We start from the raw sequence: 13,607 nt of genomic DNA, 5'->3' as shown, positions 1-13,607 counted from the left end.
TCATGACATACTGCTATGACATACTGCCACGCGCGGTTCACTTTTTGCTTATGTTTTAATTAATACAGCAAACACTCGTGAACTTGCCACCTAGCTCAGTAACTAGATTGTAAATAAAGTATTGTTAATTCGAATGAAATAGTGACTAGAAATAAGTTTATTATTAGTAGAATGTAAATGTATTAGTTAATATCATGAGATAAACCATTGTTCATTAGAATATAAATATTAAACTGAAATATATTATTAACAAGCATAATACAATAAGGTTTATAATTAATAAATGTAAGTCAATTAATTCAGGGGGCTTCCCAGGTGGCTCAGTGGTAAAGAATCTGCCTGCCAAGCAGGAGACATGGGTTCGCTCCCTGGGTCAGGAAGAGCCCCTGGAGTAGGAAGTGACCTGCTCCAGTATTCTTGCCTGGAAAATTTCATGGACAGGGGAACCTGGTGGGCTACAGTCCACGAGGTCGCAGAGTTGGATATGACTGATAACACAGGAGATTAAATTAATTCAGAGTCACAAAATAAATCCCTGTGAGCTTACTACCTAACTCAAGGACGTCAATGCTATCAACATCTTTGCATCTACCTGGATGGTCCCCTTATCCCATTCCCCACATCGCCACCAGATGAGCATTATCCTGAATTTTGGGTTAATTATCCCCTGCTATTTTTAAAAAGTTGTTTCATGTGTACGTACAGGCCTAAATAAGGTATTGTTTGGTCTCAGCTAGCTTTGAACTTAAGCTGAAATGCAGGTTGTTCTAAGTGGTTCCTCCCCATGGGCCCCCGGGGGCTGGAGCTGCTCCAGGAGACACACTGGAAAGCACGTCACGTTGTGCAGCTTGGAAACCATCCCTGCTAATGGCTCTGCCCGTGTCTTCCCCCCGAAGCTCTGGGCAGAAGCTGTTGCAAATGGGCACAGCCACGCAGGGCTCTGGGCTGTGCCAACCAGCCGGCGGGCCCGGCGGCCCTGCCCCCTGGACATATCCTCTGCGGGTGGGGTGGAATATGTGAACTGGGCCCCTTGGGGAGACTGAGTGGGTGGACGGGCGGTGCTGAGTGGAAGCGGCCTAGGGTTAAGTACTAGTTTTTCCAGGAATCAGCAAGGGAAGGCGGCCGGCAGTGGAAATAAATCTGAGTGGGTCCCTTTCTGGCCTTTGGGCTCATCATGAGTGAAATGGCCCGGATGGACTTCAATGGCCTGGCAGCCGCTTTCCCAGCTTGGCTACCCTGTGACACTGAGTCAGCTTCCCAGGTCAAAGAAGCTTCTTCATGCATAGTCTTGAATTCTCTGAAAAGCTTGTGAAAACCTTAGGGAATAGAATTACAAATTCACAGCTGAAGAAGTATTAAATTCCAGAAAGAACTACCATCCCCTTAATCACTGGCAAGAGACCAGAAGGCAGGATTCCACTCTGACTCCAAAAGCACCAGGAAAAATCTTCCTGTGAGAGGGCCCTCTGTTCGTACCCACTGGCCCCTGTGTGCCCCACTCCCAGCCTCTGTCACAACCAGTCACAACTCCCACTGGACGTTATGGCCAGCTACCCGAGTGTCTTCTCACATAGGCTGTCGGATCTCGTGGGGCAAGGCTGTACTGGCTGCTGTTCCCCACTTTTAAGACCATGTCAAGCGTATGATAGGCATCCTAAGTGGATGTCTGCTGAATGAATGAGCGAATGCATGAATGAGGGAGTGAATGCATGAATGAGGGAGTGAATGCATGAATGAATGAGTGAATGCATGAATGAGGGAGTGAATGACAGTATTATTATAATGGAAATTTAAAAGCCACTGATATGACCTTGACAGTTGTAGTTGGGGCTGGGAGGGAGGGAAAAGCCCGTTCACTGACCACATCTCCGGATGTCGTGGTCCACAGTGATGCTGAGTGCTCACCTTTGTGCACAGCAACTCTCTGGGGAATCAATCCTAGAACATTCCAGACCAAGTGCGGCAGCCCTGCTTTACAAACCAGAGCCATAGTTGATGGATAAATGACATGACATACCGCTTTCCACAAAGAGTCAATAACCACTGATCTGGGCCTGATATGTTATATAAATATATCTGTATTTAAGGTGACCATGCAATTCATCTTTCAATTGAGGACAGTTTGAGAGTAAAGAGGAGAGCTCTTGATAATTACGCTGGGAACATGGACCTGGGTGCAATAGGAGATGGTCACACTTGGTCTTACCCCGCTTCCCATCATCTAATCCTCACAGTCCCTCAGGAGATAAACCTTCTGCAGATGTAGAACGTGCGTGCCAGAGTCACAGTGCAGGAGGAGGCTGGACACTGGGCCTCTTGTTGCCTCATTAAATGTCCTTTCCACTGATACCCACCCAACAGATGTATAGGATGTGAAGGACTGGGTCTGCACAGCCATTGCGGCCTTGGTTGTGTATCTACATGAGATTTTTATGTCTTGGCAAACCTGCCCCCTTCTCACACCCTAGAATTACTCATTTCAAATCCCTAGGACCAGAGTCAAAACATCTACATTGCAATCAGCTTCTCTTGGAGACCCTGATGGAGGCCCCAGATTGAAAAAACTGCTTTAGACAATGAGTCTGTGGACCCATCACAGAAATGAGATGTTTGGGGAAGTTGTTAACCTTTTAATGTTGATGTTGAGGGAAAAAAATCCCTTTCCTCCAACTCAAGGCTGGCACGTTTTGGGGGGTCAGCATCAGAGGCGGATGGTCTGGGCTCGCTGGCTGGCAGATCTGAGTCAGTGAAGTCTCTGGGAGTCTCCCAGGGCATCTGATTAGGAGACAGAGGAAGTTGCTGGAATCTCCTTGCCTGAAGGTCTCTAAGAAAAGGAGTGGCACCTGTCTGGGCGTGGGTGGCGGTGGCGGCGAGAGTGCTGTCAGTCACTCACTGCCATTCTCCGCACACCCCGGAAGCTATCTTTTGACAATTCGTTTAGGTGCCACTGGCAGAGAAGGTACTGGGAACAGTTGGACTTTGCCCACGGGCAGCAGTATGCCTTGGAGGCCAGGAAGGCTGGACATGTTTGGAGATTCACAATATGAGCAGCACAGACTCCATGTTCATGATTCTCCTTCAAGCCCTTCCAAATGCTCAGGCTGCTTCCCCTCCCCACGACCTTGACTTTGCATCGATTTCCCAAAGACACATATTGAAGGCTACTCAGATCTGTATTCAAAGCACTGACATTTGATCAAGCTAGTCTATTACGAAGGACACAGACAGTTAAAATAGATCCTGAGGGTTGAATGATCTTGGTCCCACTGCGGGTGCGATAAATCTCCATGCAGGCTGTGTGTGAATTCCTTCAGGCTGGATCACCAGTGGCCAGTATGACTGAGGGACAGCCCCAACTCTTCCTGCGAATTAAAACTCTGCCTTCTGATGATGTCCAGGGCCTAGCCTTTGTTCTGCCTCCAAAGCCATCCATAAGGCCACAGACTTTTCATGTGACAGACTTTGAAATATTTGAAAGTCCTCCCCAAGGCTTCCCACCTTCAACTCTGGTTGTAAGGAAAGAGAATGAATCAGTGTTCGTGAGTCACGCCTCCTGGTGGAGGAAGGTAAGAGCCTGCAGGACAAGAGGAACTGGCTATAAGATGTATTTTTCTACAACCCTTTGGTTCCAAAGTCTCAATGTTGCTGAACATCCCTGGGTACCTTGAAGCCTCACACCAGACCCGCTCTGGCTTTTTACTATCAGTCATGTATTCGGTGCTCACAGACCTAGCAAGTATGGTGATGGGCTCCAAGGGTGTAATAGTATTCCCTCAGACCCCTGTCCTGATGGAGGTTGCAGTCTTGTGGAGACTACAGAAAGTAAAAAGAGACAGAGATGGTTATGCAGCAGTGTGACTGCTACAGTAATCACACAGGCTCAGGACGCCCTTAATCCAGCTAGGTGGTCAGGTGAGGCTCTCCCGAGAATTGACCTTGGAGGATGAGGAAGGGAGAGGCTGGTGGTTAAGGAGGGAAGAGTGTCCGAGGGATGGCAGCTTCTGGGACAGGACCCCTCATCTAGTCGTAGAATTTGTCATGAGCCCAGAGGATGGATGGGATTTCATGAGAGGTGTGAGCGTCAGTGTGACTTTGGTTCATGCATGAGGTGTGAGCTGTGGACCAGCATTGGGTCTGTAGAAGGAGAATCATTCTGAATTTTTACCCTATCTAGGTAGGAAGGCTTGTTCGAAACCCCACTACAGGCCTAAGCCAAGAGTAGCAGGATGGGTTATAGCAGGGGTCCCCAACCTCCGGGATGTAATGCCTGATGACCTGAGGTGAGCCGATGTAATAATAATAGAAATAAAGTGCCTAAGAATGTAGCACACTGGAATCATCCTGAAGCCACCACCCACCCATGGTTTGTGAACTAGGACAGAGAGGCAGGCAGAGAAAACTATCTGTAGGGCTGGGATATCCATGAAACTGGGGAAACTGGTTTAGCTGTGGAGTTGGTGTGAGTGCTGTCATTTAACAGGAGAGTGGATGGACTGCCCTCTGTATCTCTCCCCTACATTTGTCTGCAAGTCTTCACTCTGTTGAACCAATGAAACAGCAGCATTTTGAGATTCATTTGTGTTAATACTACCCTTGGTATGACCTTGTAATGTCAGTTGGTTTCTCCTCTGGTTGTCCACTAAGATCCTCAGTTTGGAGGGCGTGGGGAGTTGATGACAAGTTGAGCCCCTGGGCTGAGTGGGGAGGCCTGCCAGAACTTGGGCACCTGACCCAGTGAGAGGGCTGGGCAGAGTGTTCAGCATGTCCCAGAAGAAACCCAGCAGCTTCCGGGTGGGGTCCCAGCCCTTCTGGAGACATCTCTCTCTCTCTTTTTAAAAAATATTTATTTGACTGCACCAGGTCTTAGTTCAGCACGTGGGATCTTCAGCGGCAGCACGGAGGATCTAGTTCCCCTACTAGGAATTGAACCCTGGCCCCCTGCACTGGGGCTTTCCTGGTAGCCCAGCTAGTAAAGAGTCCACCTGCAATACAGGAGACCCCGTTTCGATTTCTGGGTCGGGAAGATCCATTGGAGAAGGGATAGGCTACCCACTCCAGTATTCTAGCCTGGAGAATTCCATGGACTGTATAGTCCATGGGATCGCCAGGAGTCGGACCCAGCTGAGCGACTTTCACTTTCCCCTGCACTGGGAGCGCAGAGGTCTTAGCCAGTGGACCACCAGGAAAGCCCCTGGAGGCGTCTCCTGTGACTCTCCCTTCTCTCCCTCAGCCCCTGATGCCCCCTACACCCACTGGAAGCAGACCGTCTTCTACCTGGAAGATTACCTCACTGTCCGGAGAGGGGAGGAGATCTACGGGACTATATCCATGAAGCCAAATGCCAAAAACGTGGTGAGTGCTGGGGGAGCTGGGGGTTTGGAGGGGGAGGTGGCGCAGAGAGGAGGAGGGACATGGAGGGGGTTTCCCCCACTGGCTGGCAGGGACCTGGGCACCTTGTGCACAATCAGGAAAGTTATAGGCGAAGTGGAAGAAAGGCAGGTGTGGCCGTGATGGCACCCTAGAAACACCCAACCTGGACCCCTTAAAACTGGAGCATTGGAGCCCTCCTGCAGGGCCCCCTGGGACCCTCCCCACCATGAGGGCAGCTTCCAGCCCTTGATGAGAGGGGTTCCCTGAGCAGAGACTGTGGCCATGGGTTTCACCTCGTTTGGGATGAGCTGAGCCAGGAAACCACCGTGTCTGGTGGCCTGGAAGACAAGTTCGCATTCCTCCAGTTGGCCTGGTGGGCTGGATGGTGTGGTTCTCTCTGGGCCCGCCCCCTCACTCCCCGGGTGCGGGTACGGGCACTGGCCCTGCAAATGCCAAGGTTGGGGGTGGGGGAGGGGGGTGTCTGGGGCCTCTTCCTCTGAGAAGCAACCGCTCCACTCCTCCCGAGTTGAAACCGGAGGGGACATTTCTATATTCTCACAGGAAAGATTTAGGTTAGAAACCAACGACTTTCCCAAGAGGATAATGAGGCTCCGGAAGAGGCTCGTGAGGGCTGTTCGTGGGGTGTCCTGAGCTGGAAGCTCTTAGCAGCTCAAATGCGCGCGGCCCTCCGCCTGCGGGGAGGGGCGTGGTCCCAGGGCTCCTCGGTGCTGACGCCTCGACTCCTCCTCCTTTGCAGCGAGACCTCGATTTCACAGTAGACTTGGATTTTAAGGGACAGCTGTGCGAAACATCTGTATCTAATTACTACAAAATGCGTTAGCACACGTGGGAGGCTGCAGAGAGCGAGAGCCAGCCCGGAAACTCGCCCCCATCTGCGGCTCGAACACCAGGGACCCTGTTTGCAGGACGACACGATCCAACCTGGAGTGCCCTCGAGACTGGTGAACTCCGCCGGCCTCCCGAGGGCCCTGCCCCTGGGCCAAGGGCCCCCAGCCCCTCGGCTCTGCTCCGGGGGGCCCTTCTCAGAGGCTCTGTTTTCCCGACCTTGAGCCACGGCCAGCGCGGCAGCCGGGCCCCGATGGAGGAGTCCACGCGTGTCCCCATCGTCCTCCTTAACCGTGACTCTCGGATCCTCAAGTTTTGCATGCTGCAGGCATCTAGGTCAGATTGCTTCTCTAGAACCTGGAGACTAGTGTCTTTGATAGCATAAGCCAGACTCTACGCGCGTGCGGCAGTGCGCGTGCGCGTGCGCGGACAACATCCCGGTTAGTTACTTAACCCCGCGCACCTGTATGTGTGTGCAGATACAGTCAAGCGGGTGACGTCCGTGTTCATCACAGGAGTGTGTGTGCGTGTGTGTGTGTGCGCGTGCGTAGAATATATATTACTCTCAGAGGAGATTCTGTTGCTTTCCAATAGAAATTTGTTTTGTGATTAGTTCTCTCCCGTCCCCAGCCCTTCCCAGCTATGAAACGTTCTCTGTATTAGCTCCGGTCTCCTTTTGACTAGACGGTGGCTCCGAACCCTGGGCATAGGACCGCACACTCCGTGGGCGCTCAATAAATGCACACGAGAGTGAAGAGATGGGGCGGCTGCATTCCTCGTGCTCTGGGGGCGTGCGGGGGCGGGGCGGGTCGTGCGGGAGGAAGTCAGAGGCCACAGTGGAACAGAAGAGCGGATGGCGCTGCTCTCAAAAGGAAGGCGGCTGCTTGGTGAGGGAGCCGTGAAGCTGGGACCTGTCTGAGGGCATCTCCCCTGTGACCCTCCGGGATGGGAGGAGGGTTCTGGAGTGGGGGTCAGGGGACATGGGCTAACATCGAGTGCTCTGGAATGGGAGGCCAGATGTAGCCTGGAGAGGGACCAAGGTCAGGGGCAAGAAAGGTTGGGAGGGTCCAGAGGAGGCAGGAGGTGGTGGCTGAGCTCTTGATTCGGGGCTGGGGTTTCTGGATGGCAGTGCCCGGGAACATGACCACTGATTCCAGCGGCAGGGAGCCTGCCCTTTCACTGCGTGTGTGCTAAGGCTTTCAGTCGTGTCTGAGTCTTTCTGACCCCATGGACTGTAGCCCACCAGGCTCCTCTGTCCATGGGATTCTCCAGGCTAGAATACTGGAGTGAGTTGCCATTTCCTATTTCGGGGATCTTCCCGACCCAGGGACCAAACCCGTGTCTCTTATGTCTCCGGCATTGACAGGCAGTTTCTTTACCACTAGAGCTTCTGTGTACATGTTGGCTTCCCCAGAGCCCTGGGGTTGAGCACAGGGCCCCCCTCACCCCTCCACTTTGGTAGCTGAGCCTCTGGGCTCCAGGGTGGGGGAGGGGGGGAGGAGAGGGGTCATGGAGGAGCCACCCTACCTCCAGGCCTGCTTAGATGCCCTCTGCACCCCCCGGCTCCCCTACACCCACCCTGTGCTCAGTCCTCTGCCCTTCCAGTTGGGGAGGCCTCTCGTTATAACTAGAGACAAATACCATGCATGCAAATCATGGAATGTTTTCATCATATGTTTTGGACAAGAAAAATAGAGAAACTTAACTCGAGGACAACAGTAAGAGTGTTAAAAGAAGGAAGGGGGTCGAGGAAGGACCGGGGTGGGGTCCCCCAAGGGCACTCGAGGGGAACCCCCTGTGGTGGAAGTATGGGAGTAGGCAGTCCTGTCCATCCAGCTTTGGAGAGTCCATTCATGGTCCATGGGGTCAAATCCTCCATGGCCGCCGAGAGCCAGCAAGGAGGATGCGCTTCCAGGAGCTCCAGGCCTCTGGGGGCTGCAGGTGTCCCTGACATCCCTGGGGGCCTGGAAGGGAGGCCCACGCTGAGCAAAGAACCGGCAGTCTTTCGGGCCTCTCCAGCCACCAGCTGAGAAGCGGGCACCCCAGAGGCCTCCCCGGGCCCTGGGCCTTCAGCACCTGCTGCATCAGCTCCTGGGGCTCCAAGAGTGAAGCCTGGGGGACATGGAGGAGCATGTCCACAGCAGCCCCCTCCCTCCTGCCCGTGGGAGCGCTGCAGTGGGACTGCCATCTCCCCTGACTCAGTGGGAAACAAGCAGTGTCCGTTCTGAGTACATTCTGTAGGGGATGAGGTCTCAGCTTGACCTTGGGGATTCCCGCGGGAGACCGCTTCACTTGTCAAACCTGTTTTCCCCAACTCTGCCTCCCTCTCTCTTTCCTTCTTCCTTGTTTTCCTTCCTTCCTTTCTCTCTCCCGCCTTCCCTTCCTTCATTCCTACCTTCCTTTTTTCTTCCATTCTTTTGAGACTACAAAACCCAGTAGTGACTTTCTCCGTGTCTCTCTCTTCCCTCTCTGGGGAACTTCCCCATTCCATCCCCACCGCACTTCTCCCCAAGCCTGCAGCTGCGATGCCCCTTTTCTGGTCTGATTTTGGCTTGCTTGTACACGCTGCTTGCTCTGAGGTCCACTGAGGTCCAGGTTCCCCGCTGGACCACAAGCTCCGAGGGCAGAGACCTTTCTCGTTCTGCCCGTATTTCCCCTGGACAGAGTGGGGTTGCAGGTGGAGTCTACACGGTGACAGCAGACGGGCTTGACTTCCTCAATACGTGCCCCAGCGTGACTCAAGGGCTCCAGGTTCCTGTCCCTTCTATCTGTGCCGCTCAGGAGATGCCCATCTCCCCTTTGTCCTGTCTCTGTGGCCTTCCTCTCCTCTGGGCACCACACTCAGCACCCAGCCAACTGATAGCTGGCTCCAGCCCATCGCTGTGCCTCGGGGTGGTCCCCTGGTCAGGAGTCTGTCCCTGGCCTTCTGACCAATTCAGATCCTTGGGTTTCTGCTCTGCTTTATCTCCTATCTTTTAAAAAAAATATTTATTATTTATTTACTGTTGACTGTGCTGGGTCTTCATGGCCCCGCACGGGCTTTCTCTAGCTGGGGAGTCAGGACTACTCTAGTCATGGTGAGTGGGCTTCTCATGGCAGTGGTTCCTCTTGCTGCAGTGTATGGGCTCTAGTCACACAGGCTCAGTAGTAGTGGTTCATGGGCTTAATTGCCCCTCAGCATGTGGGATCTTCCTGGACCAAGGATGGAACCTGTGTCCCTTGCATTGGCAGGCGGATTCTTAACCACTGGACCACCAGGGAAGCCCTATCTCCTATCTTTAAGTCTCAGGTCCCACACAGGGTTGGGGCTTTATCTTGTTCTCTCCACCTTCTCTACGGCATGGAGGGTCCCCAGCCTGGTTTCTTGAATTCCCTTCCTAAAGACTGTTTTTTCTGAATCCCTGCTCCCCACCTGGCATCTTGAATGGCACCTGTCCACACGCCTTGGTTTCTGAGTGCAGCCCCACCTGTGAAGCTTCCTACCTCACCTTAGACCCTTGGGTGTGTTGGGCCCAGACCCTCGCCTGTGGTCCTGAGACCACTGGGATGAGCCTGGCTTCCTGAGGCTGGGCAGTCTGACCACAGTGGACATGCCGGCCCCTTGTCCAGAGCCACCAAGGCTGCTGTGCGCCCGTCCCATTGGGAGCCATCAGCCTACATTCAGGTGAGACCCAGACACAACTTGTTCAGTGATCTGAAATTTAGCTGAAAGAAACACGTATTGGAAAAGGCATGGGCTCCAGGCTCAGCCAGACACTGGCAACAGAGTCCACAGCCCCGTCCCTGCCCTTGGGACTCCTGGTCCATACCGCCTGCTGGTCAGTCTCTAGGTGGGCAGGGCCTGCTCCCTTCTGAAAACAAACAGGGTCCCTCAGCCACTCTCCCTAAGCACAACCCCCCTCCGCGACCCCCACAGTCTTGACCCCTCGGCAGGTGATGCGAGCTGTGTCCAGGTCGCGGTGAGGCGGGCTGCCTCCCAAGCTGGTCCAGAAAGAGATCACACTGAATTTGCCTGCTTCTGCAAGCCCCCATGGGGGCTCAGGCCGTCACGTTCAGAGAAGGAGGCCTGGACCCCTCTTGTATTCTATCGAGAGATCATGTCTCACTGCGGAAGTGAAAAGGATCTTTACCAACTTCTAGGGTGCAGTCAACATCTCGGCCTCAAGGGCAGCCAGAGTCCACGGGGCAGAAGAGGCCCCTAGGGTACTGAGTCAAGGATCCAGGCCCCTGCGGACCCCTGCTCTGAAGGCAAGCATCCATCCTTGGACAACTTTGCCACATGACAGAGGTTTGGAGCCAAACCATCCAGTCAAACCCTGGCGCTGCTGCTTGCTAACTATGTGAGTCTGGGCCAGGCACTGCACCTTCCTGAGACTCCAAGGAAATCAACTGAAAGAACCAGAAAACACATCTGGAAACTGAAAGTACGATGGACATTCCAGTTATGCTTGCTATAGTAATAACATTTCTGCCTGCATTCTAGCCCTGACACTGAGAAGCATGACTGGGTGTCAGCGCCTGAGGCCTGTGGACCTCTGAAGGTCCCCGGGGAGCAGTAGGCATGGTCAGCAGCTGGCCAGATCCCAGGGCTACGGGCTTAGGCCCAGGGAGCCGGGCAGCCCTGCAGACGACGCACATGTAGACTCTTGCCAGAAGCCCTGGGCAGGAGTGGCATGCGTGGTGACTGTGCTCATTAGCTCGTTAAAGGCTTCACATGTGTCTCCCTGCAATCTTGATGTTCATCTCCCAGCTCCCCGGTAGGCAGTGACCGCCTGGCATCAAGACATGCATGGCCTTCCATTAGAGCTAAATGCTACTCTGTTACTGAGGTGTCACAGCCCTGCCTGGGCTGCTCTTTGCAGGCCCCCGCTTCTGGCTCTCTACCTGCATTTCCAAGAACCTCCTGGAGACCCACCTGGCCTAAGGCTTGGTTTGCATGGAGAGGAGCAGTGGAAACCTGCAGCGTCCACTTCACCTTGGAATTCAACACACACTGCTTCCCCCAGGAAAAGTCATATTTGGTTTGGGTTAATAATATGAGTCTATTTTGGGAGGGCTCCAAAATCACTGCAGTGACAGTAGCCATGAAATTAAAAGACACTTGCTCCTTGGAAGAAAAGCTATGATAAACCTAGACAATATATTAAAAAGCAGAGACATTACTTTGCCAATAAAGGTCCGTCTAGGCAAAGCTATGGTTTTTCCAAGAGTCATTGTACAGATGTGAGAGTTGGACCATAAAGAAGGCTGAGAGACGAGGAAGTGATGCTTTCAAACTGTGGTGCTAGAGAAGACACTTGAGAGTCCTTTGGATGCAAAGGAGATCAAATCAGTCAATTCTAAAGGAAATCGATCCTGAATATTCATTGGAAAGGATGATGCTGAAGCTTCAATACTTTGGCCACCTGATGCAAAGAGCTGACTCATTGGAAAAGACCCTGATGCTGGGACAGATTGAGGGCAGGAGGAGAAGGGGGTGACAGAGGATGAGATGGTTGGAGGGCATCATCGACTCAATGGACATGAGTTTGAGCAAACTGCAGGAGATAGTTAAGGACAGGGAAGCCTTGTGTGCTGCAGTTCATGGGGTGGCAGAGTCAGACACAATTTAGCAACTGAACAACAACAACAAATAATACATCCAGTTGGTGTAATGGGGTACCATTCTCTTTGACGGCCAGAGTTAGAGGCTCAAAAGTGCCTCTAACTTTCTGGGGACCAGGAAAAGGGAGGAGGTGGGGATTAGTGAGACCTAACAACCCTTTCTTGATGGCGTAACAGCCTCAGAAATGCTCCAGAGTTGTCTGGCTACACGGAACAGGAAATAACCGGCCCAATCCCCCACCGTCTTAAATCATCATTAATGTGACAGAAGCACAGAGCCACCATGACGTGGTGAGTCAGGAGGACAGAACAGGAGGTCCTTCCCTGTGCCCAGGGCTGGAGTGGGCTTCCCAGGAGAACACCGTGCAGGGAGGAAGGCGTGGCCTAGGAGTCCTTTTGTTGTTCCGTCACTCAGCTGTGTCCGACTCTTTGCAACCCTGTGGACTGCAGCACACCCATCTCCTCTGTCATTCACCATCTCCCGAAGTTTGTTCAAACTTGTGTCCATTGAGTTGGTGATGTCATCCAACCATCTCATCCTCTGTCACCCCCTTCCCCTCCTGCCCCCAATCCTTCCCAGCACCAGGGGCTTTTCCAATGAGTCCTGTGTGATCACCAAATGCGGAAGTCCTGCCTGAGTGGTGGGGTGGGGAGGGAGATACACTCACGCCTGTGACCTTGGGAGGCTGGCCGTGACTTCCAGGTCAGGCATGGGTGCTGGGCCATCCTGAACACAGTGGCTCCAGTCCTGATCTCAGATGAACCCAGGAGAGCTACGCGAGGAGTCTCTTCCAACTTTCTCATTCCATCAACTTTTGTCGGTCCCTCCTGAGGAGCAGACGCCAGGAGGAGACTCTCCACAAGGGTCATACATGCTACGAGGGAGTAGACTGTTAGGAGATCAAGAGCCTCTCTGAAGACACGACTTGAAACAGAAACTCGAAAAAGCAGAAGAGGAGGGGATGGTAAGGTAGAGGATGCGGTTGGCAGAAGTGACACGTGCTGAGGCCCCACCGAAAGGCGTCCAGAGAGGGAGGCTTGTTTGGAAAGAAGAGGAGAGACAAGGGAAAAGCCGGGACTGGGGGAGCGGGGAGAAGGGAGGCCTGGGATGCAGCCAGGGTCCACGGTCCAGAGCCCATGTCCAGGTCAGGGAGACGTTTTCCTCGGTCAGTGAGAGAGCACTGGGACTGTAATCAGGAAAGTGACAGGATAAGGTTTGTAGGCCGCACGTGCTCTGAAGCTAATGAGCTCAATTTGGCGGCTGCTTTCCCTGCAAAATGGCAATGGACTTCACTTATTGCCTAGTTCGGGAAATCAGCTACAGGAAAGGTGCCGGCAAGTACGCCTGGCAGAAGCGCCCCTGGGAGCCCTGGGCAGAGGGTGGAGGGGAGGCTTCTCTGGATGCTGTGTTGGGGAGTGGCAGGGGGACAGGTGGCTGCCTCGTAGGACTGCCCGCTCCCCAGCAGGGAGCCTCAGAGGGGCGACCTGTGCAGCTCTGAGATCGTCTGCATCCTCCTTTCTTGTGTCACGTCGCACTGTTCTCCCCACACAGACGGCTCGGAGGATGTAATTGTCTGGGAGGCGGGAGGGCGCGAAGGGTCTGAGCCAGGCTGATGTGTGCTCGGGAATTGTTCTGCGGCTGTTTCCAGGGGACCATGACACCCAGCATCACTTTCCACTCACAGAAAGGACTCTCGAAGCATCTTTCAGCGGCTCCGTGGGTCGTAATGGCTTTCTGACATTATGACGATTGCTTTCTGGCCACGGTTGGTTAGCTCAGCTGGATG

The 13,607-nt window shown here is 53.4% G+C and overlaps 1 protein-coding gene across 2 annotated transcripts in view; it reads left to right on the top strand.

Moving 5' to 3' along the window:
- Nucleotides 1–6,971, top strand: part of PRMT8 (protein arginine methyltransferase 8) — a 70,843-nt gene extending 63,872 nt beyond the window's left edge. For both annotated transcript variants that reach the window (XM_070790286.1, XM_070790285.1), the window contains exons 9-10: nucleotides 5,231–5,352; nucleotides 6,128–6,971. In XM_070790286.1, coding sequence (XP_070646387.1) covers nucleotides 5,231–5,352; nucleotides 6,128–6,211 — 206 coding nt within the window. In that variant the 3' untranslated portion in view covers nucleotides 6,212–6,971. The remainder of the gene's footprint in view (nucleotides 1–5,230; nucleotides 5,353–6,127) is intronic.
- Nucleotides 6,972–13,607: the final 6,636 nt, after the last annotated feature.

This window comes from Bos indicus, chromosome 5 (genome assembly GCF_029378745.1).
Source record: "Bos indicus isolate NIAB-ARS_2022 breed Sahiwal x Tharparkar chromosome 5, NIAB-ARS_B.indTharparkar_mat_pri_1.0, whole genome shotgun sequence".
NCBI lineage: Eukaryota > Metazoa > Chordata > Mammalia > Artiodactyla > Bovidae > Bos > Bos indicus.
This window is presented reverse-complemented; position numbering and strand designations above follow the sequence as displayed.